The following is a 23,289-nucleotide window of genomic DNA, read 5'->3' as shown; positions in this document are numbered from 1 at the left end:
GCTTTTCATTTGCTCACATTGAGAGTGATGAGAGGTTTGCCCTGCAGGAAACGGGAAACAATCTGCTGCTGGATTTTGGGCAAGTCGTACTCATGAAGCGTCTCCTGGCCTCTCTCGATGCTGTACTGAGTGTTGGAGAGAACCAGTGGCATCAGGTCCCTCTCCAGCTCATACCGAATCACATGCAGGTCAGTCAAATCTGCAGGGCTCACTTTGTAGCTGGGGGAGGGATAAACAGACCAGTCAACCAAGAGACTTTTTTTCTCTTTAAACCCCTTTCTGGCTATGGAATTAAAAAGTTATCTTTCTATCATTTCAGCAATTCCTCAGTTAAAGCAATTTGCATTTGGGAAAGAAGTTCACAGACTGTATTGTTACAGCCAAACATGTGCAAGTGAGAAAAATGTGGCATGAGCGCCCCCACCTGGTCTCCTCTCCAGTGTGTTTATCCACACAGTAGACCAGGTCATTGTGCAGGGAAATGAGGTAGCTGACAAGCGCTGTGGAGCACAGGCCGGGGCCTTGTCGCCGTGGCAACAGCACCTTGAAGTCACTGTTGAGGTCCAGGTCCTCCTGGCAGAAGTCAGCTGGGATCTTAATCTCACCTGAACAACAACATTTGATTCAAAGTTACAGTAAGTCGGGTGGGCCAGTGTTAGAATAACAGACTGTGTTGTATGTAGTGTTAGTGATTGTATTTACCGTTGGTTGCCAAAGACACTCTGAGCTGATTCCAGGTTGTCAGGAAGATTTTGATGTATTTCTCATACCAGGCCTTCAGTGACTCTGCACACATGAAGAATCAGTAAATTTCCTTCAGAATGTGCACACGTCAACTACAGACAAGACTTGCATCACACTGGATCGACTGATCGTAACATTAAAATACAGTTGTTCGCATGAATGGCTCACACGTGTGGAAGAGATTGCTCTTTTAAGACTACTCAATCATTGTCTCCTTCCAGGTTAAAACAACTCACTTCTTGGCAGGCAGGTCTTTAAAGTGTATGTTGCCAGCTATTTTACTATGACATTTCCGAGAAAGAGACAATTAGGAGGTGCATGGAACTGTGCATCTCTTGTGTAAGTGAGTCATACATTTGAAAAAGCTGAGAACCACTGGTGCAGACAGTTAGTTTCATTACCTGCTTTCTGATTGTCGAGGAATTCGGCCATGGTGCTATAAGTCAGCTCAGTGATGTTTTGAAACTTCTTGACCAGGTCCCTCTGGAGTGTGAGGATGTCAGGAAGGTGTTTCACCAGTCGGACCTCTGCTTCCTAAAAAAACAAACAACTTCTTTTAGAATTAAATTTTAACACTAACCTTTTACTAAAGCACGGGTAGATCAAGCATAACAACTTTAAGGCAGAATATTAAAAAGTATGTCTCCTTTTTTTCAGGACATATTGTATATATGTTGCAACACTGTGACATTTTTGAGCCTGCAGTTAAAATGCATACAGGCACTAAAGACTAAAAGTAGCCATCTAAAGGAAGAAACACGAGGCACTCAGATGGGACATGATATGCCTATAACATCTCAAAAATTTTAAAAGTGGACTTGTATGTTTGGTCATCGTTTTCTTACCCTGTGCAGAAATCTCCAGAGTACAGGCAGGGTGTCTTTGCCATCATTCTGCTCAACGATATGAGTGAGTGTCAGCATAGAAACTTTCTCCCTGCAGCTCCACACGGCAGAACAATGGATTGGAGAATTTTTGGGAAGTGAGGCCAAGAAGAGACAAGGATCGCCAAACATGAGCCTCATGATTGGATTGGCAGAGATGCGAGAGTCAGCCCGGATGAATGTGTTCACTTCCTTCAGCTGCCTATCCAAGTGCTGTGGAGGAGAAGGTGACAGAAGAAAGCAACATGTTATATGCAGATCTCTTATAAACAGGAAGAATTGTTTGCTGAGTCTGTGCTTTATTTGTTCCGTTTTGGAACAAATACATGGCAAAAACGATTTTACCTTCAACTGAGGTACGATGATGACATTGCTCACTTCCATCTCCCATCCATTTCTAGTCTCTTTGGTGGAGAGCTGATTGTCATAAGGAACAGGCCCTGAAAAGGGAGACCAGCTGAGTGTAACAGTGGAAGGTAATACAGTAAATCAAGTAACTGTTTGACATTTGTCTTATCATTGTATGTTACCAGTGTATTTACATTATCATATCCACTTGGTCAAGCCAGGTTTAACATTGGAAAGGACAATCCTGATCTAGAAATCCTCCATTTGTTGATATTAATGACTACACATAACCCAATCACTTTTCCTATTACACATAAATTGCAAAATAACACAATACAATTTCTGACCACTAGAGGGCAGACATTTTCTTTTCATCTCTTATGTCACTGTCCTGAAGGCTGCAGTGAACAGAACATATAAAATACACAGCAAAGAAGGGAAGCAACTAATTAGGATAGATACACTCTATTCTGATTCAGATAACTTTATATTAGGTACCATTATGTCTTGGTTAGTTTTATAGTAGTTTAGGTTTGTTGTAAGTTGGTCCTTACATTTTTGTTGCTGTTGAGGTTTCAGGAGGCTGCTGATGAGCAGGTGAACGGCGCTGACCGTGTCATCTGTCCCCTTCCCCAGAGATCTGATAAGATGTTCCATGTCCTTTTGCAGGTGAGCAAGTAGAAATGCTACTGGGTCAGGGACTGGAGGCTTGATGATGGCAGAGATAGGCTAGAAAAGCAAAAACATTGATGGGTTACTGACCAGACTTCCCCATTTATTACCAACAGCAAGACATCAACAGTGCAGCATCACTAAAGTGATGGGGTTTTTATTGAGAACACACAATTAAGCATTTGTTTGTTTGTTTTTTAATGTCTCATACAAGTGCACCTTCAAACACCCAAGAAGATATTACAAGGGGAAATGATCTCCATTAAAACTGTACTCATTATTTTGTCCAAGCTACCTGTGGGTTGTTGCAGGCACCGAGCAGCATGGCCATGTGAGTGAGCATGCGCACAATGTTGAAGGGACAAGGGGAAATGCTCTTTGTGTCCAGCATGTCTGGATTGTCCCTGCGACCTGGGTCACCGAGGATGTGTCCTGTCTGAGTACGGTCACCCCTGTCAGAAGACGATGCATAGATCAATACAAACAACAATAAAATACGCAATATGACACACACACTGCTTTCTTTATTACATTTTTCGTCCTGAATTAACTTAATGGCCACATACTGCATTTGAGCAACTTGAAATCCTTGCACAGCCCTGTGGTTGTTTCCTCCAATCACAGCACCACAGTCCAAACAACGGCTTATTTGCATGGGCTGGCCACACTAAAGAAAAAGAAACAGCCGGCAAGATAAGCCATTATATATATGAAAAGAATACTACAAAGAATGACTCACAAATACTATTATGATTCAGACTGAACATAACATACCTCTCCAATTGTGCACGGGTGACCATTTGGACAATCTATGGAAAGAGTAAATAAAAAATGACTATGGAAGTGTTTGGCATGGCTGTATAGCATCTTCATCTGACATATTTCATATTACATATAGTATAATAGTGTCATTCTTTTTTAATACTTACTGTACCACTGCAACTGTCCCATAGCTTGTCGAGCCACTGCCAACATGTCCTCTGGCATGGTGGGCAAGAAGGCAGCCTGTACCAACATACAAAAACATTCAATTCCCTTCAAAGAAGGAAAAGTTGGCAACACTGAAAGCAGGTTACATTATACATACCTGCATGTTGGCAGGTGCCTTTGCCAGTTGTTGGAGGGGAGCTAAGATCCCCTGGTTCCCACAGAGCAAGACGGCAGCCAGGTGAATAGTTAAGTCCACTAACACACACTGGGTGCCAGGAGCCCCTGGACGAGCAGCCAACAGCCCAAGTTGGTTGGTCACCAGAGCCATAGCAAAGGGCTTCACCTCTGGGCTGCCCAGGAATTTGGAGGTCTGGATATATGTCGTCAGGGCTTCCAATTGCTGTAGGCACAAAGATACATAAAAATGTAACTGACTGACATGAACAGATAAATATGGTTGTCAGTATAAGTCTGTTCAGTGAAAAGGGCATTGTTAACTTGCAGACAAATTCAATTAACAATTTCGTGTGGTAATACAAGTTCAGGACATGTGAAAATAAAAGTTGAATTTGAATATTATTTCCCACTGCACTTTGATTGATGTTGGTCTTCTTACCCAGGATAACACATTTTATGTTTGTTTGCATTAAATGGTCCACTATAATGCAGAGTTTGCTTAGAGGAAGATATACACTTTTTGAGGTCATTTGCACACACAAGCACAAATGGGTGTAAAAAACATGACAGATTATATAAGAGCAGCTCATTGGGTCTTAGTGTAAGGACCTACCTCAGGTTTAGGATGGAAGCTAGCATTGGTTTCTCTGTAGAGAGTAGTGACTTCTCTGTAGAGCGCCAACAGAAGATAAACTGTTTTCCACTGTGGTAAGCATGTGCACCCCTATGAAGACAAAGCAAAAGAGCAACACACCCATGTAAACACGCATACAAAAGCAGAGTCCTGATCTGATGGTGAGATGCCACTGAGAAAGTGATACAACATTACCTCACAAGCCTCGTCCAGTCCGTCCACTTTGCCTTCCATAACTCCCTTTGCAACAGCATTTCTGATAGTCTTGTAGTCTTCCCCACACACAAGATACTGGTCTATTGGGGTTGCCTCTTCACTCTGTGTGAAATGAAAATTATTTAATTACAGCTAGCATTAGATTTAGAAAATGGCTTTGCCTTGATTTGGGCACTAACACTGAAAAACACTCTGTGAATAACTAAACCTTTTGCAGAACTTCTTCAGGGAAGAGCCAGCGCATTTGGTCCACTTTGCGGAGTTTCAGGACAAAGTCCACTCCGTCTTGGCTGCAGATCTTTCGGATCAAATAGACACGATACCAGTTGTTTCCACTGCGCTTACACAGGTTCCCCACACTGGTCAGGAAGGCTGTGGTTCCACTTTGACCACCCTCCTGGGACTCTGGTTTAAGATTAAAAAAAGAAAGAAAAATGAAATACATACATACATAATGACACATTCAACATACAAGCAAATTACAAATGTGTTGACACATGTTAAAAACTAATACCATGTTTCATCCCAGTTACATACCATTGGCTCTCAGTTTTTCCACAATGAGGCTGGCAGCCATATCCAGGTCCATACGCACTCTGGCCACCTGCTGCAGGTACTCTACAGTGGCTGTTTCAGCAGACTGACCATGTGATTGCAGGTAGTCAGTCAGGAAGGCACTTTCATCTTGCAGACACACCTGCTGATCTGCCGTGGACCTGAACTGCAACCTCTCAAACATGGAATCCTAGGAATGAAAAGGTAAAAAGTGAATTCACCCAATGAAAACAAGCTGTATCATAATGTAACATAATGCAATTCAGGTGTAAAGTTTGAACTCCTGTGTACCTCCAGGCAGTTAATGTACAGGCAGTAGAGTTCAGTTTTGTCCGTCTTCTCCAAGATGTTGCTCTGCTCAACTGCCGTCAGATGCTGCTGCAGGTAACCTTTAACTTCATCAAAGCTTCAAAGACAGCGCAATTTATTAAAAACTGAGAGACATGGCTAAAAATTTTAAAAATTTACATAATATGCAACACCTCACCTGTACTTCAGCAGGAGTTTGAGCACCACTGACCGAACCACTGGATTTTTATCCACAGAGTCATCAAATGGAGAGAGCACCTTTGTCAGAATTTGTCGATTAACTGTCAAAAAAAACAAACAAAAAAAAACAAAAAAAAAAAAAACAAAAAAGGATATTGAGACCTGACAAAATATGTTTTAGCAGAAAAAAACGGTTTTGTCCATACACGTGATCAGGGTTAGAAGACTGTCCTACCTCTGAGAATGGGAACAATGTTGGCCTCCACCATGAGAAAGGACAGCAAATGAAGTATAACAGCTGGACACGGGGGAGAGTTGTCCTTGAAGCACACAGTAGACACCAGGTCGATGAAGAAAGCATTGCACTGCTTCCTGAATTGAGCATGTTGGTTGATGAGACCCCTTAACAAACAAAAGAAAAAACAATGAATATTTATTACAGATTCACACAGCAGGAGGTTACCTGGATCCTCTCAAGTAACTGATACCATGATACACGGTATACCAAATATTTGTATATGGTATGTCAAATTATTTGTGTGTGCGGAAAGAACCATGTGTGTTGCATGTGAGGTTCACATGCAATAACCAACCGTATGTCATTTGAAGGAAGCATGGGGAAGTCATCATCAACTGGCTGCATGCAGAGAGGACAGTACATCTGCCCAGGGTTCAACCACTGTTTGATACAGGCCACACAGAAGATGTGTTTACATGGGAGGCAGAGTGGATCTTGGGGGTCTCCCATACACACTGGACACAGTGTTTGACCAAACCTGAATAGAAAATAAACAACAGGTGAAGACCCAGGGTGGAAGGAAAGAACAATAGAAGAGATTCTGATAAAAAGCTGAATTTCTACCTGAAGATGTGCTGAACAGCTCCATCTTTGCAAGTTTTGAGCAAACCAATAACTGCCTCAAACGACTGCTGGGTTTTGAGGTCTGAATTTTTTTCCAGTATCTTGAAAGGGGAGCAGAGGCAATACATTTTATGATGGATGGAGGAATTATTGAGGTTATAGTGGATACAGTTTTATGGCAATTCACTGAATTCATCTCATGAAAATTCAGATTAGTAAAAACCAGACCAACCTGGCAAAGCCCTTTTGTATGCTCCAAAACTAGAGGTGTCAGCTTCTCCTCCAGCTTCTCGATGCCCAACAACATGTGCTCCACAAATAGAGAGAGAGAAAATATCCGATTCCATCCAGCTCTTAGAACAAAGAAACACAAAAAACCATCCAAGTCAATACTTCTAGAAGTATCTAACGATTATGTAAAAACCTCAGTCTCAGCATGTACAACTAGAACAATTGGGAAAATCTGGGAAAAGCTTTACTTACTGGACTCTACAGACAATCGCCTTGCTCCTCTCTCCATAACGCCTTACACTGTCCTCTGAGCAGATCAACTCAATGGGAACCTGAAGTTTTTTGACCTGCCTGAGCCAGACTTGTCTTTCGGCATCCGTGCCCAGGTTTCTAGGCTCCAGGTACTCCACACATGCAAAAGCAGCATACACATCGAGTACCTTGGAGACAAGACGAACATGATCACTAAACAGAACAGGCCACTAAAAGGACAACATAAATAAAATTAAATATTACCAAAGACAATGTGATCTTGAAGTCAAAACCATGCAAGCCAAATTCAAAAACCTTGGAAAAAGAAAAAGTGGAAAAAAGCTACTATTTGAAATACTAAAATAATCTTAAGAGGCTCACCAGTTCTTCCCCGTCTCTGGCATGAGAATTGCTCAAGAGGTCCTTGGTCACCTGGGGCTGAATGCACATCATTCTGGAGAGGTTCTGCAGCCGGTTTTTAAACTCATGATAAGCAGCATGGATCCATGCAAGAGATGTCACTGTTTCAGTGTCAATGAACTGCAATAGTAACTCATTGACACAACAATTCAACGCACCACACAGGAGCTGGAAAAGCAGATAATTTTCATTAGTATGGATATGCACACACCATCAGACAGGCTTTAAAATGTAAGGGCTTCAAGGATTACAGAATAACAACCTGCAGATCTTCTTCACAAGTCACATTCATTGTCATGGATATGAAATCCCGAAGGTAGCGGTGAAAAAACTCTCTCTGCATGTCTTGTTCTGCTTTCTCAATGTATCGTCCCAGTGGTGTCTTCCAAAAAAACTCATCAAACTCTCGTTGAGTGTGGCCTAACAGATATATGAATTTAATGTAAGAGCAAAAAGGAAAAACAACATCACAGTAGCAGCATGTAAGCTATGGAAAATACCTCAAAACAGACCATTACCTTCATGTTGAAGCGCATGAACCCAGAGTTCCTCCAGGTAGTCCTTGATCCTCCAACTGAAGGGCATACTACAGCTCAAGTTCTTGTCTTGGGCAATGTAGTTCTGTACAAGGATTGTTCTTGTCTCAGAACTGTGCAAAGAGAAGATAACAAAAACTTTAAATATGTAAAGTCAACAGTATGTTACATTTTATTAGTTATAGGGCTTGGTATTCTTTATGCAAAGTACAATACTACTACCACTTACTTGTGGTCCAGTGTTAGGTGGGGGATTTCCAGAAGCTTATCATTGCCAAAGATATCTAACCACAGCCTCTTAACAGATTCACTACAGTCTGCATCTAGCAGGATGTCCAAGTTTTGGTCACGGTCAGCGACTGAAACCAGTTGTGCCAAGAGGGGGACAACCACAGCCTGAACACGCTTCCATAAGGTGTGCCTGTCATGACCCCAAAAAAGTCAACAGTACTGTCCAAACATACAACATACAACATAAGAATATATCCAGATAGGCCAATAAAGAAATTTTGTATTCTATGGCTGAAGCACTTACCTGAAGGTGCCTCCTTCTTGCAAGGCATCAATGTTTGAGGCCTCCTTAATGACCCAGTTGCTTTTGATGGATGAGAAGGTGTTGCCATCATAAATCGCCAGCAGTGTGTGAAGATGCTTTTTCACAGTTTTCAAAAATTCACCTGATAAGAGTTAGATAACATGATGATCAATGCAAATGCCACAAAAAATATTGAAACTTTATAATGAAAAAAAGTTTTTGTTAGAACCTTTTATTTCGTCATTGTCGCTAAGGAGTGTCAGTAGAATCTGAACTCTCCGAGTACTGCGGAGGCCACTTTCCACCTGGTCCCTCAGCATGCCTACTGCACTCTGCACACAGCTCCGCAGCAATGCTGTAGTGTCCAGAACATTGTCCGAGCCCTGTATCAGGAGAGCAAACTGTTACCCAGAATAAAACAGAGTGTCATTGTTGTCAGAAAACAGTATGTGGCAGGACATGCTTCTTTCTAAAACTGATACATATATATCTAGTGTCATAAATGTAGACTTTCAGTTTAAGAGAAAAATATGTTGTACATTTTTTGGTTCCCACAATACTAAATGTTTAAAATTTATCTACTCACGTTTTCCTCCAACTCTGCTCCCTCCTGCTCAATCTCTGTGTACATATCATCCACTTCCATGGCTGTGCAAAATGAATGTGTAATTTAATGTTACAAATTATTTTAATGTGAACAAATTGTGTGTAGTGGTTTCATCAATTTTTCAAATTCATCAACTTACCTTCAGGCTGACTCATCCTTGTTTCAAACATTTGACTGATTGTCATATTTTGCAAGGCTTTGATGTCTGAAACAATGTCTTTTGACCGCCTGAGGTCATCAATGTGAACTGATCTCCAGGGTCCTGTATATAGCAAAATGTCTCAGGTTATACTCTATTCTTCAGACTATGTGATAAAAAAACTACAAAGATTAAAATCACAAGTTCTATTAGCCTTACCGCCATGAAAGCCAACATAGGAAGTCCCTCCTTCCATTCGTGGTAGTCTGGTGATGAAGTAGACAAACACCTTGCTTCCCATGCTCTCCTGAGTTATTTTGTTGATTTCATTTATGGATGAATACCTATTAATGAACAGCAAAACTCAATATGGCAAAACCATACATTGGTGCATACCCAACAGAGAAGAAATATTGGACCTACTTTGCAGATGCAATGAGATTAGCACTATGAGTGGCTTCATCAAAATCACACTGAATGATTAGGATCTTGTTGCAGGGTCCAGTGTTACTGCTTCCATTTTCAGCAGTGAGGAAGTTCCTATACGAAAACAGGGATTCAATCTTTAGACAGACATTATACCTTAAGATCATACATGTTACATATTCCTGCTAATAATGCTTCAATGCTTTTCTTTTAAACATGACTGTATTTGCTACTAATTGAGAATACCAACAAGTTTGAGATTAATGAGCCATAACTGTAATGTTGAGTGTGAAATGATAGATTCCATAATATATCAACAAACCTGATCTTCTTCAGGAAGGAGTGCTCTGTGTCAAACTGCTGGAGTGAGAGAAGCTCCACACTATGCAACATTTGCACCAGTGGTTCCAAGTCAGATGCCGTCAAAAGTCTGGAGAATGTTGTCACCTATGGTTTAAAATCATAATTAATGAGGTCCTATAAGGACTTACAACTTCAGGATATATATGAAACAGGTATTGTATGACAACTTTAGAGTTACCTCTGTGAAGGAGGAGGAGCAAAGGACTTTCTGCCTTGTGTGAGCAAGTATGTAGTCAGCCAAACAGCTGTTATTCTGCTCTTCAAAGTAGACACTGGCCAGATGTTCACTCTCCACTTTGGGAAGGCCTGTGCAGTCCAACCGCACCACTGAGTCTGGTGTAGCACATTTGAGCAGTAAGAGTTTAGCTTCGTCAAGTACGCGCCTCTCAGGATCTGAGAATTCCAAACTGTCTTTCTGCTTCTCTATTACTTGAAGAATCACAGAAGCACATGTGTCTGAGTGGTAGCCAATGAAGACATCTGGGGGTTGGTACTTGTATGTCTGAGCCACTGCTAAGTTTTGACTGCTGAGAGACACAAAAAGTCTCACCCATCTCTCCAGGTCATCCACTATCTGCTTCTGTTCAATTTTGAGGACAGTGTGAATGTCCAGGTAGTGTTTCTCCAGCCTGTTGATGAGAGGTATTGGGAACTGTTTGTAGACCACCTCTCTTTCCTCAATGACTATGAGCCGAAAGTCTTTGTGCACCCTGCATTTGACACGGTGGGTTCCCAGTCCAAGGTCAACATATTTCTGTCCTCCCAAGCAAACATAGTATTGGTTGAGAGCATCATAGAGACTTTCATAGAGGTTCTGCAAGTTTAGGAGCACAACTGTTTGACCTGTCTCCATGCAGATCTTTACTCTGTTGATGTTACGGCAGATTTGGGTATATTCTTGATCTTTCGGGAAGCTGGATCCAAAGATTATTTCTGGCTGAACACTTTCTGAAAAGAAGGTTTGCTGCAGGATCTGGAGGGCAGCATAGTTTTTTGTAAGCACCAGGAGGTACCGACATTCTTCTTCCTGTCCAACTGCCTGGATGTTTTCCCTCACAAACTCAATGGCATTGATGTTCTCCAGGTTGGGTGTCATCAGTAGTCTTTTGGTAAAGACTGTAGCTGCATCCACACCATCCCTGCCACTGAAATTTCTCAGCACTGCCTTCACAGTTTCCTCTGCTGTGGGCTTCCGTTGAGAAGCCTTGGCTACTGCAAAAATCATTTTAATCAAGCTGTAATAGTCGCGCAGGCCAAAGAAGCCTTTGCCTTGTTTGCGGCAGATTTTCAAGTAGGCTCTTGCAAACGGCTGGAAGAAATCCCTGACCTTTTCCAAAACCATTGCATCAGATGAACATATGCCTTTAGCACTTTCGATAAGTTCCTTCTCATCAGGGTCACCACGGGAGACGAAAATGCCTCTGTTCATCTTTGCAGGGTCTAAAGCCCAATTGGAGATACCAATAAATCCAACCTTTTTGTGTGGTAGTGGCTCATCGTCAATGCATCCCTCCTCTAGAAGTGGGTGAAGGGTTTTTAGTGGCATCTTTGGAGAGTCCTCAGCCAGGCCAATCTCATCAAGAACCACAACGGAAATGTACTCATCCAGGTTCTTTCCTTCCTGAAACCGTCCACATTGCTTGAATGTATTAATGATGCCTTCTGGTGTTGAGTGAGGACTACACTGGAAGGACACCAAATGGATCTGTTTAAGCATTTTGTAGAGGTCAGAATGAGCTGCTTGGCCCTGCATTGCATCTGCCACCAGAGTTTTAGACAGAGATTTTGAACTTCCAGGTTTCCCAACTAAGAAGAGAGGGATTCTTAGCTCAATGCAGAGAACCATCATGAAGACGTTCTCTTTGAGAGCACTGTTTCTTGCGATAGTATCCCCCATTGGCACACCGCTTAACAGTAAATCCTGCATGAGTGAGATTTCGTGCATTACCCTTCCTGGGCTGTATGGTAATGGTAGGCATTTGCTGATTTTTTGTCTGTATTTTTCCTTGTTTTCTAGGCAGGCATGGTAGCACACTCCGATGGCTATGACTAGAGACCAGAAAACAGGGTCTTTCATCTCAGGCTGTCTCTGATGCCTTTCATTCTTATCAGCATTCTGTTGGCTCTCAAATTCTTCAAGCTCTGCAAAAAACCTGACATGGTTGTTATAGAACCAAACAAATGCCTGCATGCAGCGTTCCACATCTCTCAGGCTGACAAAGCTGCATTCATCCTTTCTTGTCCTCATATACTTCTGCGAGGCTGAAAGGACATCAGTGATCCACTTGATGTAACTTTGATCAATTGCTTTGTTTTCAACCACTCTCTGCACAATCTGCTGGATGTATATTTTCTCCGTGTGATCATTTAACTGTCCGAAGTCCCACACCAGTGGGATCATGCTTGGTGGCAATGCTTGAACTCTATACACTAACTGACGGAGAGGGATAGATCCAAGCTTTTCATCTGTCTCTTCAGATCGAACTCTGTACCCAAGGCCAGCAGATTCTAACCTCTGAATCATCTCATCTGTGTGTTTTCGGTAAGGGTTACATGCTGCGATTATCTGCAACCCACAGTTAGGTGTCAAACATTCTCCCTTGACTGTCTTGTCACAGAGGACCTCCTTAATGCTGCTGATGGCCTCGGTAGTGTTGGCCTCATCAAAGAAGAGAACAGAGTCAAATCCATAGTCTTGCTTGTTGATAGAAGCAATGTCTTCTGCCTCTCTGACTTTGGTGTAAATCATCTCCGAAGTTGTCCCTCCATGCACCTTGACCAGCTTCATGTTCTCAGAGGCCACCCCACTCCTCCGCAACTCACAAAGGAATTTGATGAGTCTCGTCTTACCACACCCTGTCTCGCCCATGATAATGACAGGGATACCACACCTAAATCGCATATGGATTGCCAGCATCTTCAGTATGTTGTCAGTTGTAAGCTCATATGTTTCATCAGGGTCGAGAGGCCACTGAATACCAAGAACATTGCAGATTCGCTCTATTTTCTCCCCTCTTGGTAGGCGATCAAAGTCGATGTTGAAAGGGACTCTTTGTAGCTTCAGGCCTTCATACAATGCCCTTGTCATGACGTTTTGTCTTATCACCTTTCCAGAGGTAGGGTCAATGGCATCGACAGAGTTCTGGTCATTGGGCTGAAGATGGAAACCAATGAAGGTCATAGACACATGGTCATCATTAAAGAAGATGTATGGATGTGGTTCTGTTTCCCATCTCTTTCTAATCAGAAAAGGAGCCAAGTCTTCATCTCGGACACCAGTCAGGTCAATCTGCACCCTGCCAGGACTCTGGTCAGAAATGCTGAGTGATGGAGTGGCAAAGTCCTTCGCCATCAGAATCATGAAGTCCACCACAAAGGTTTTGAATCCAGTTAGTGTGTCTCCAGTGAAAGTGGCATCACAAAAAACAGATGTCTCACAGTCTTGCAGCTGAAGGTTAAGGAACCATGCAAAATTTCTCAGTTCTGCCCAGGATGGTTCCATAATGCCACAGTACATGAGAAGCATCTGAAGACATTCCACATGTGACCCTTCAACAACCTGATATGTGAACACATCAAGATCACTGTGGTTATGAAACCGTGTGAGATATTGATATGGCCGCTGAAAGGCTGCACTCCTGAATTCTTCATCATCCATCAATGGGTCATCAGCGCTCACAATGGTAGGATCTTCTTGCTTCGTCATCTCTAGCATTAACACCTCTTTAGGTGGTCGACAGAAAATATTTGGGAACACATCTATGAATGTGCTATCCCCAGTTTGAACCTATGCACAAAACAGAGATGAAAACACACCATAAGGTCAGCAACAGTTGAAAATCAGATGATAAATGAGCAGCTTTAATGTCAAACTTGGCAAAACTTTTACCTGCCGTGAAGCATTTCTGTTTGATTTGACAGTTGGCTCTAAAATCTCCATGACATACAGTTGCTTGTCATTGCACTTCCACATCATTCCCTCAGAGTCCATCAAATAGCGCAGAATCAACAATTTGAAAAGAAACTCATGGAGGCCTTTCTGCACCTTTTAACAAAGCAAAAACACAACCCATTAACATTTTATATAAACTTTTGAGACATGTCCTATAAAAAGGCAATATTACTCTAAGCTAAATATTAATTTAAGAGTCATTATTACCGATGATGTGATGTCAAAATGGAACATTGTGAGTTCCCTCCTCTTGGGGGTTTCCAACAGAGACTGGATGATGACATTTTCATCAACAATAGGTTCAGTCAAGCGAATACATTTCATCATTGCGGGCTTTTTGGTTGAGTGCTTCAGTTTTTCATACAGCCTCTTAATGTAAAGAGATTTACCTGCAATAAAAAATAAGGGTCATTATGGCAGGTATCAATAATCTCAGGAGTGAAATTGTCACCACTGGTGAAATTTATCAATTTGAAATAGGTTATTGCATATATACACACCAACACCAGCCCTTTTGGAAGAGACGACACCAACACACAGTCGGTCTTTGAATGCAGCTGCAGCACTGCACTGATCTGCTGGTACAACATAGTGTTTGTGGAGGTACCCCTGGATCCTCACCAATGACTCCTGGGGAACCATGTGCAATCTGTACTGGCTGAAGGCCGATGGAAGGTAGGCATGCTCTCTTTCTGAGCTGCAGATGATAACAAGTCTATAGTCTTTCCTGCTCTGCATTTTCATTCGCTGAAAGAAGTTTTCAAGTTTAGAGCTCACATCGTAAGTGAGCAGATCTCCATACAGTAGAGAGTATATCTTCTGTCCTCTGTAGCCTGTGCTGAGGCAGCGTCTGAGGAATAACTCCACCTGTTCATATGGTGTTGAGGAGTTACAGAGGAGGACTTCATCATAGGTGGGGAGTGTCTCGCCTTCACTACTCATGTATATGGAGATGCAAGATGTCAGGACCTCATCATGCGGGCAAACAATGAGGTTAGGATTTCCAGCGACTATGCCATTGGGCAGCTGCCTCTTTATGAAATTCCTAGAGTAATCATCAGAAATGTCTTCTTCACACTCATTTTCTCTGTTAGCCAGTATTTCCAACAGTCGTCCAAGACTTTTTAGATTAAGAATGTGCGGGAGAAAATTCTTCATGTCTTTCATATAATCATTCCATATCAGGTCAAATTTTTGCAAACCAGTTGTTTGTTCCACATGACATGGTAGAGGGTCCAGTTCACTGGTGAAGTCTGGGTCTCTCAGTCCACTTGACACCTCAACAAAAGTCTGAAACTCAATGTCCTCATTTTGCTCTTGTGGTTTGTTGAGGATTTCATATTGGAGTTCATGCCATACTTGTCTCAAGTCTGAGGATGTGCAATTTGGCTTGACGAAGGAGAGCATCATGAGAACTTGGTCCTCCACATTGGTCACATTTTGCTGAGTCAGCTTGCTGCACAGGTAGACAATCTGTTCGGCTGTGTAGTAGTTCAGATAGTAATGTTGGGATCTCTGTTTGTCTACAAAATCCATCCAGTAGCCCAGACATTTCTCCATTTTCCTGCAAAGTTCAGGAAGCTGCTCCTCTATGCTTCCCTCCACGATGACAACACTAAGAACACTGCCCAGGTTGAAGTCCATCATAATGCTGGGTTCATTGCTGCTTAAACAGCAGTTGATTTGCGCCTCCCAGTGTCTGAACAGAGGATTCCCAGCAGTATAGAGGGCAATAAATGCTTCAGCTAGTCGTTGAACACTGGCAAAAACCTGAAAAATAAATTTAGAAAACCTTCACTCTACTGCAACTGCTTTATATGCTGCTATACTTTTGTATGTATAGTATATTAAGGAGGCATAAACACTTTCTCCAGCACAAGGGCAAAAATATTTTGTAAATAAAACCTAAAATCAGGGTTGGAATTAGTACTGGAAAAATTGTACCCAAATAAAAGTACTATTACTTTAAAGAAATATTACTCAAGAAGAAGTTAAATGATGAAAGTAGTAGTAGAAGCATTGATGGTATTATTAGTAGCACTTCAGCTTCTATGCTTAACAAAATGACCTATTTTAATTAAAAGGGAAATGTTTCACTATACCTCTGCAAAGTGATCAACTTCATTCTGTCCTTGATCCCCTTTCCCAGACATGAGCATGAGTTTGTTCTGCAGTTCCCGCAAGTCCTCCAGAGAATAGTAGCGCATCTGCTGACACTCATCATGCTCCTCTGCAATCTGCAGCTTCAGGGCAGTGTCAAGACTCAACTACATTAAAAAACAAAAACACACTTATCATTTTGTAGGAGCTTTGTTCTCAGAGTTAACCTCTGTGCTGCATGGCTATCGAGATGCAATGATCTTTGATACTGCTATTTACCGTTTTCACACTTTGTGCACTGATCAGGTAGATACCCTTGTTGTTGATGGCTGATGCTAACGATAAAGATGACAGCTCCACTGACCCATGACTGTCCTTCACAGTCTTCAGCCATTCCAAATGACGTGCACTGTCCCGCTACAAGAGAAGATACAGTTCCTTAATGCACTGTGTAATATTTATTTTCTGTTTAAGGTTATGGTTAACACCTGACTGCACAGTATGATACTAACATTCATATGAATGTCAGTAGTTCATTAAATATTTGTATTATATGTTACCAGTGGGATTCAGATAAACTCTATAGAAGGCAAGAACCTAATGTCATCTGCTTCTGGGTGATTTAATGTCCATCAAGTGTCACCACCATCTGTCTGCTGTGTCACAGTGGCGTCAACAATAGGTCACTTTTATTGTTAATGCCACAATGACGAAAGAAAGAATTCAACCTCATATCAAAGGCTGAACTAATATTTTAACCTAAGACTTTATTTTTTCAGAGTTATTTTCACACATGTAGCATTGCAGCCTTGGAAAGTGTTTAAATTACTAAAAACTAAAAACTGTACAGTGAAAAAGGAGAGAGAAACATACACATATTTTTGAAGGTGTTATCCCATTCCTTAAAATACTTGGATGATATATAAGCTGGTAGCGATCAATCTTCAATCTAAAAAGTAGTCATTTTAAGAAATCTCTTGAGATTTTGTGGAATCATAAGAACTGTGATCATTTTAAGGCAATCATGATGCAGATTATTAGCAGTAGCTTTAGCAAAGCGTCCTCTTACTAGTTTTTTCGGGAGGTTGTTGTCATTCTCCAAAGCTCTCCAGAGTTTCTCCAGCACCTCTTTGAAGGTGGGAAAACCAGAGTCTGGTTTGAGCTCATAAAGCATTGAAGAGTAGCCGAGGACAGCATCATGGAAGCAAGCGACACGATCCACGTCCATGTCATTCTCTCCCGCAGAGATGGAAGCCAGATCCACGAACACCTTCAACTCATTGATATCTAAAAAAATGAACATTTTTAAAGTAATTTGCCTGAATGAGCAATATAATTCATTTTATGTTGTGACTAGGATAGATAATAACCATTCTTACCTTCAAGCGCATCTTTCACCCATTTTACGAAGTGTCCTCTCAGTCCCAGCTCTCGTAGGCACAGTCTGCGGGGCTCCGTGATGTCTACCAAGACCTTCTTTGCTTGCATCAAGTCATTGTCAATCCGACTGAGATGCTCTCTCTGAAAGTCTGCTTGACTCTGTGAGAAGAAAGTGAAAAGTTAACATTGCTAAAGTACTACTGAATAACTCAGACCCACTCATCACCTTATCACCATTTGTAAAAGAAAGTAATAAGATCATTTCTGTGCTGTTGTTATGGACATCAGGGCATGCATTATCCGTACATATATTCGAATACAGTGATGTAATATATGGGTGTACAGACGGGGGTATGCAGCCTGGTAAGGTTTCACTTTAACTGAAAATTATGGGTGCCACTTACAACTTCTGTAAGAGTCTCCAGAACCCTGAAGTCCCCTTGAAGGCAAAGCGTCTCTTTGACCATCATGATGATTTGAGCTGAAGCCACAGCTAGATGAAGCTCATGATACTGCTCGATCTGTTGAACCCTGCTGTGGATCCACTGTTTTTCGGTTGATTTATCAACTCTGCACATGATGTCCAGGTCTTGAGCGAGCTCTTCGTACTTGCCCTTGTACGCCCCGAAGAGCTGGTTGACATCCTCAAGCCTTATACTGCCATCCTTCAGACAAGTGTAGATGTCTTTGTAGTTGGCATAGCAAGGCGTGAAAATGTCATCATGTATCACTTCTGGTGTTGCCATAATGTCCGCTACTTCATGTTCATCAGGATCAGCGTCTTCCATTTCGTCATTGGCCAGGAGTTTGGCTTGCTTCTCCCAACATACTTGGAAAATGTAACTGTCTCTGAAGGTGTAGAGGTCCTCTGCCATTTTTCTTATGTCTTCATCCAGGTTGAAGTAGGTGACAACACCAGTGATGTTAGAGGGCATTTGATCTAACTGATGAACCTCCATAAAAGAGTTCAGGGGCATGATCTCAATGTTGACCTGTTGTCTCTCCTCCATGTCAGCAACATCAACTATCATGGAAATTGAAGATGCAGATGTTAAATTTGTCGCAACATTAGGATCAAACCAAACTGGCTGACTCTACTGACGCAACCACCATACCTGTCATATGTTCCTCAAGTTTGTGGCTCATTGTTAAGAAGATGTCCACAAGCTGCTTCTCATGGTACACAGCTTTCACTTCATCTTGTCTCCACTGTAACAGCCTCCTCATTTTGGCACTGTCTTTGTATTGTTCATTCTCAGAGAGGCAATCTGTTAATATCAAATCACACACACAAATCTAAATATTTCTATCAGGCCAGTGCACACATATACCATACGCATGCTTTGGTGTTACTTTTTATTAAATGCTAAACACATTTCTTGGGAAATCTTTAATGACAATCAGACTGTTCTTACTGATTTTCAGCAGTTCTAAGAAGGCGTCTCTCCTCTCTATAATGATATTGAGCAGGCTGATCTTAATGTTTCCGTGGACCAGGTGATTGGTGATGGCTGTGAAGGATGATATGGCGATAGCAAATCTGTCCCTGGCATCTTGCGAGAGCTTCTCAATCAGCTTTTCTTCTGCACCTGTAATGACAGAAATTATAGAGCAGTGTTTTATCTAAAACAACAGCAGAGCCTATTTTGTTTGTTTTGCTTCTGCCACAAAGTCATAAACTGAGGCCTGGTTACCTACTGATAGAGGGTGTTTGCTCTTATAAGTTTGAGATCATGGCAGGGTGTCACTGTTTTTTCACTATGACCTTCTACCTCCCTACCCTACAGAATCATTCTGTTTTGAGTAATACCATGTAGTTGGAAGATGTCTTTGGCGGCAGTCCAGGAGAGGAGGTGCTGAAGGACCACTTCTTCATCTTTCGCATAGTTTCCTTGATGGTCTCTTGGCCAAGATTTCTGGATAATGGCTGAGATGAGTTTTCCAAACTTCCAGTTTATTTTCATCCTTTCAAACAGTTTGCCCTCAGACTTGGTCTGCGTAAGAAGTAAAACAGCAATCAGCATTACTCTGCATATTTTCCGATAGAAGTAGTGAACCTGTGACTCATGCAGTTCCTTCTATTTCTATTTAAGAAAATTCTTGTGCGTTTACTTAATTTCATTTGCAATTCTATCATTTATGGCTATAGAAAAGAGCTGGTATTGCTATTTAATATGGTCATGACTGTCATACACTATGCCAATAATCCTACTATTAAATGGAGAAATCTCTGTCTGTCTTTCAATAGTCTTCATGAGTGTATTGATGAGTAACCAAGGCAGTGCAGAGTCAAATGTTAAGTGTTTTCTCAAGAAACACAGCAACACTTGAAACAAAAGCATTTTGGAGCACTTTGTGAAAGACACAGCTACAGCAAGAGATCACCGTTTTGTTTTCTTTTCATCCCCACGCAAGTATGACATATTGATTCTTAGATCAAGGTAGAACAAGTAATTTATGCACCACTGCTCTTGTAGTAACGTAACATTACACCATGCGTCATTTTCGGCCATTGTATATTTTCTGTTTCCTTTAACAGCCATGTGTGAGTGAAAAAAATCGCTCTAACGTTACAGACTATTGTTACAGTCTGTTAATGGTTTCCTTGCTGATGCAAAAATACACCTGCCAGGGGTTTTCATAACTGCATATTTCTCCAGTGATGAAATAAATACGTATCATACCCATATCTTCAGTAAAAACACAGATTCTCCAGTTCAGGGAAAAGGTTGCTATGACAATCAGTGATTAAATTAATCTACTGAAACTGGATGCTAAACAGACTCAGTAAAAACTTTACTTTTAAATTTAAAAACATTATAATCCTCATGAAAGGAGTATTTATTGAAGGGCTGTTTTTTTAGTTTGCGTTAGTTTTATCTAGGTGTACCTAATAAACTGTGAGTGTATCTGTCACAACAATTGTTTTGAATTTGGGTCCAGTATTTCCTGGTCATGTTTCGGACAAATAGGGTTTATTATTAATAATATTATTATTATTATTATTATCATGATTATTATTATTACTAAAACACAGAAATGACATAGAAATTAGATAATGATGATGATTAGATGACTGAACACAAAATTTAACTATTAATGAGATAACAAGCATGTTTTGAACGGCCACTGCACTAGTGAATGAGATGTCTTCATACCTGGCACAAAGATGTAACAGCCTCAAGAGCACACCTCTCAATACTAGCCGCAACATGTGGATGGGAACCACTGAGTTCCTCTATCTTTGTGCAGTAGAATTCTATTTGATCCACAGCAGATTCCTAAAACCACACAAACATAAAGTATATTAATATTAATAATTATAGTTTAAACAAAAGAAATCATCTTAACTCTGCAAAACATGCATCACATACCTGTTTGTACTTGCCCTCAAAATCCACTGTGAATGTCTGTCTCCATTCTTTTGTGCAATCTTCATCTTTGAATTGGATGGACATAATGTTGTTCCATATCTGTAAAAAACAACCAACAAAGGAACTATGTACCAGAATTCTCTGCTGAAGAAGGCTTGTGAGCATCTGTCTGTATATTTTGTGTTTTATTTACAAAATATTAAGAAACAGCTCACTTCAATCGCCACTGTGGAAACTTGGAACAGCGATGTCAGTGACTTGTCGAGCAAACCCTGTCTGAAGGACTGACTGATCCAGGCTCTCATGATTCTCATCGCCTGAGAGATCAAGTCTTTTGCATGTCGCTGCTCTTCATGAGTCTCCTGAATGAGAATTATTAGTACAGTCTTTAAGTTCTGCAAGACTTCATTCTGGTTGAAATGGCTTGGTCACAAGACTCAGATGTCTCACTTGACATACCTGTTGCTTTTTACCGTGAACAAAGTCTGACACTGATGCAACCAGATTCATGCAGGCTACAGGAATATCAGGGTAGTTCTGAGTATATGATGCTGGTTTGACTCCTTTGCAGATCTTCTCTAACAGCTTTACTGCTGTTGCCAGACACTCTCTCCTGTAAGCCTCGGTGAAGTGACTATCATGAACAAAAAGAAGAGTGGAAGATTTAAGGACCAAATTGGACAAACATGTCACCCTCCAAGGAGAAATTTCCTTTCCCAACCTGCACAGGTAATAATCATACAAGAACGTGAAAGAACAAAACACAAGTTGCAAAATGTGAACTGTCAATGACAATGACAGTTTTTCAATAAACAGAAATGCTCTGTCTGTGTCTGTGACTTCATGACTTTAAAATTCAATAGAAAAATCAGCTCAATTTAAGAGGAAATCACCTGTATTTTTCTTCAATGAGATGCCCTTGGATATATGACAGAATGTCAGATACTGTCTGTAAAACAGAAAGTCAAGAGCATTAATTCATTTACTGAAATGTACTATAACCCTTGAAATGTATTATTTCCAATTAATGTTTCCACTTTACCTCGAAGTTACTGTAGGTAATATCCTGAGGAGCTTTTTGAGTGAAAACATGAAGCATGTCCAAAAGCTCAGCTTTAATGTTGATGGTGCACTCCATCAGTTCATCAATGGACATCAGGTGTAAGCAGGATCGCACTAAAAGTGCATCCACCTCCATCAAGTGACTGTGTCTGGTCATCAAATTCACCAGTGCCCTGAAACAAGAGAGCAATCAAAAAGTGCACAGTAGCACCCATCTATTTCCAAATAAATGCACTGGAAGATTGTTGTGTAAGCTACACTTTGGTGAAAGCAGAAGGACTCTTACTTCCTATCTTGACTGTTGATGTATGGTGCTGTTGAGGTACCCAAGTCAAGGCCTTGCAAACCTGCCCAGGATAAGCCATCTTTCAAGTTTCCAGAAACTGGTACTTCAAAGGGCTTTGTTGTGCCTTTGAGAAGGTGGAGAAGTGGTAGTACCAGAATCCATTGCTGCATTCTTGTTGTTCTCACCGCATTTATCAGAGACACCAGCTTTTCTGGCAGACTACAACAAATATTATTGTATAAGCATCCGTCCAGAAAATTAATTATTAGAGCAAATATAAACAAATATAAAGTAATTCTTTCTTTAGTCGGCAGATGATTACTTGTGATTTCCATTTAATGATAATTGCTGGTTAATTGAAAAGATTAGGTACCTACTTTTTGAGAACAGCGACATCCTTTAAAAAATCTGTCCAGTACTGAAGAAAGCCATCTTTGTCTAGTTTGGGCAGGCATAGTGCAGTGCAGAGTTGATGGAGCTCAGTATCATTTAGTCTGATACTATGCTGTTTACATACATGGAGCATGATCACAGCTGCCCTCGTGGGGTCCTGAATGCAGCGCATCTTCCTATCTCCATCTTTCAGCGACGAATGAATCACATTTTTCAGCATGAACTCCTTTAGCATCCTCCTCACCTAAGAAATCAATTAGACAAACAGAGGTAATTTGAGATTACCTTACATGGTGTTTTAAGACAATGTATAATTTTACTCTACATTTAGATTATGAACTTACATCTTCTTTTCCATAGTCTAAGGCGGACCATTTCTTATACATATCTTCATACACACAAGGTTCTCCATAAACCTGAAAGAACTGATTCAGTTGGATCAAAAAACTTCTCAAATTGGTATCAGTCCAGCTCCTGAGAAGATCAAATATGGTCTCCAGCATTATATTCCCTGCAATGTCTCTGCCTTGAATCAGATTCTTCTTTTGTTCAGGCCAGATGGTTCCTTTAATGGTGTCTCTTAAGCGTTTGAGCATGTTCTTTGATGGCTCAGCACAGATGATGTCATCATATTGATGCCAATCCCCTTTTACAAAAAAAAAAAATATATGATGGAAATTTCATAATAATAATAACATTGTATGCAAATTCTATCAGCAAGA

At 41.0% G+C, this 23,289-nt stretch overlaps 1 protein-coding gene across 3 annotated transcripts in view; it reads right to left on the bottom strand.

Moving 5' to 3' along the window:
* The window catches only part of rnf213a (ring finger protein 213a), a 30,534-nt gene that overhangs the window by 2,838 nt on the left and 4,407 nt on the right, over positions 1-23,289 (bottom strand). For 2 of the 3 annotated variants that reach the window (XM_056400820.1, XM_056400821.1), the window contains exons 8-62: positions 22,912-23,213; positions 22,552-22,811; positions 22,175-22,393; positions 21,869-22,061; positions 21,720-21,775; positions 21,286-21,460; positions 21,042-21,188; positions 20,827-20,925; positions 20,611-20,733; positions 19,263-19,446; positions 18,868-19,041; positions 18,568-18,720; positions 17,857-18,476; positions 17,452-17,611; positions 17,142-17,359; positions 16,352-16,489; positions 16,075-16,239; positions 14,473-15,742; positions 14,180-14,361; positions 13,910-14,065; positions 10,199-13,807; positions 9,980-10,104; positions 9,655-9,771; positions 9,451-9,575; positions 9,232-9,354; positions 9,072-9,133; positions 8,715-8,886; positions 8,486-8,627; positions 8,180-8,371; positions 7,933-8,063; positions 7,677-7,834; positions 7,376-7,582; positions 6,995-7,182; positions 6,744-6,864; positions 6,512-6,612; positions 6,243-6,425; positions 5,885-6,051; positions 5,648-5,750; positions 5,452-5,566; positions 5,143-5,350; positions 4,814-5,010; positions 4,585-4,707; positions 4,369-4,479; positions 3,736-3,978; positions 3,578-3,653; positions 3,423-3,457; positions 3,215-3,315; positions 2,944-3,100; positions 2,531-2,705; positions 1,974-2,068; positions 1,590-1,841; positions 1,146-1,278; positions 703-786; positions 425-605; positions 18-219 (exon numbers count right to left, since the gene is read on the bottom strand). In XM_056400820.1, coding sequence (XP_056256795.1) covers positions 18-219; positions 425-605; positions 703-786; positions 1,146-1,278; positions 1,590-1,841; positions 1,974-2,068; positions 2,531-2,705; positions 2,944-3,100; positions 3,215-3,315; positions 3,423-3,457; positions 3,578-3,653; positions 3,736-3,978; positions 4,369-4,479; positions 4,585-4,707; positions 4,814-5,010; positions 5,143-5,350; positions 5,452-5,566; positions 5,648-5,750; positions 5,885-6,051; positions 6,243-6,425; positions 6,512-6,612; positions 6,744-6,864; positions 6,995-7,182; positions 7,376-7,582; positions 7,677-7,834; positions 7,933-8,063; positions 8,180-8,371; positions 8,486-8,627; positions 8,715-8,886; positions 9,072-9,133; positions 9,232-9,354; positions 9,451-9,575; positions 9,655-9,771; positions 9,980-10,104; positions 10,199-13,807; positions 13,910-14,065; positions 14,180-14,361; positions 14,473-15,742; positions 16,075-16,239; positions 16,352-16,489; positions 17,142-17,359; positions 17,452-17,611; positions 17,857-18,476; positions 18,568-18,720; positions 18,868-19,041; positions 19,263-19,446; positions 20,611-20,733; positions 20,827-20,925; positions 21,042-21,188; positions 21,286-21,460; positions 21,720-21,775; positions 21,869-22,061; positions 22,175-22,393; positions 22,552-22,811; positions 22,912-23,213 — 13,508 coding nt within the window. The remainder of the gene's footprint in view (positions 1-17; positions 220-424; positions 606-702; positions 787-1,145; positions 1,279-1,589; positions 1,842-1,973; positions 2,069-2,530; positions 2,706-2,943; positions 3,101-3,214; positions 3,316-3,422; positions 3,458-3,577; positions 3,654-3,735; positions 3,979-4,368; positions 4,480-4,584; positions 4,708-4,813; positions 5,011-5,142; positions 5,351-5,451; positions 5,567-5,647; positions 5,751-5,884; positions 6,052-6,242; positions 6,426-6,511; positions 6,613-6,743; positions 6,865-6,994; positions 7,183-7,375; positions 7,583-7,676; positions 7,835-7,932; positions 8,064-8,179; positions 8,372-8,485; positions 8,628-8,714; positions 8,887-9,071; positions 9,134-9,231; positions 9,355-9,450; positions 9,576-9,654; positions 9,772-9,979; positions 10,105-10,198; positions 13,808-13,909; positions 14,066-14,179; positions 14,362-14,472; positions 15,743-16,074; positions 16,240-16,351; positions 16,490-17,141; positions 17,360-17,451; positions 17,612-17,856; positions 18,477-18,567; positions 18,721-18,867; positions 19,042-19,262; positions 19,447-20,610; positions 20,734-20,826; positions 20,926-21,041; positions 21,189-21,285; positions 21,461-21,719; positions 21,776-21,868; positions 22,062-22,174; positions 22,394-22,551; positions 22,812-22,911; positions 23,214-23,289) is intronic. The other variant, XM_056400822.1, reaches the window with a different exon arrangement.

Source organism: Seriola aureovittata, chromosome 17 (genome assembly GCF_021018895.1).
Source record: "Seriola aureovittata isolate HTS-2021-v1 ecotype China chromosome 17, ASM2101889v1, whole genome shotgun sequence".
Lineage (NCBI taxonomy): Eukaryota > Metazoa > Chordata > Actinopteri > Carangiformes > Carangidae > Seriola > Seriola aureovittata.
The sequence above is the reverse complement of the archived record's forward strand: the minus strand, read 5'-3'. Positions and strand labels throughout refer to the sequence as shown.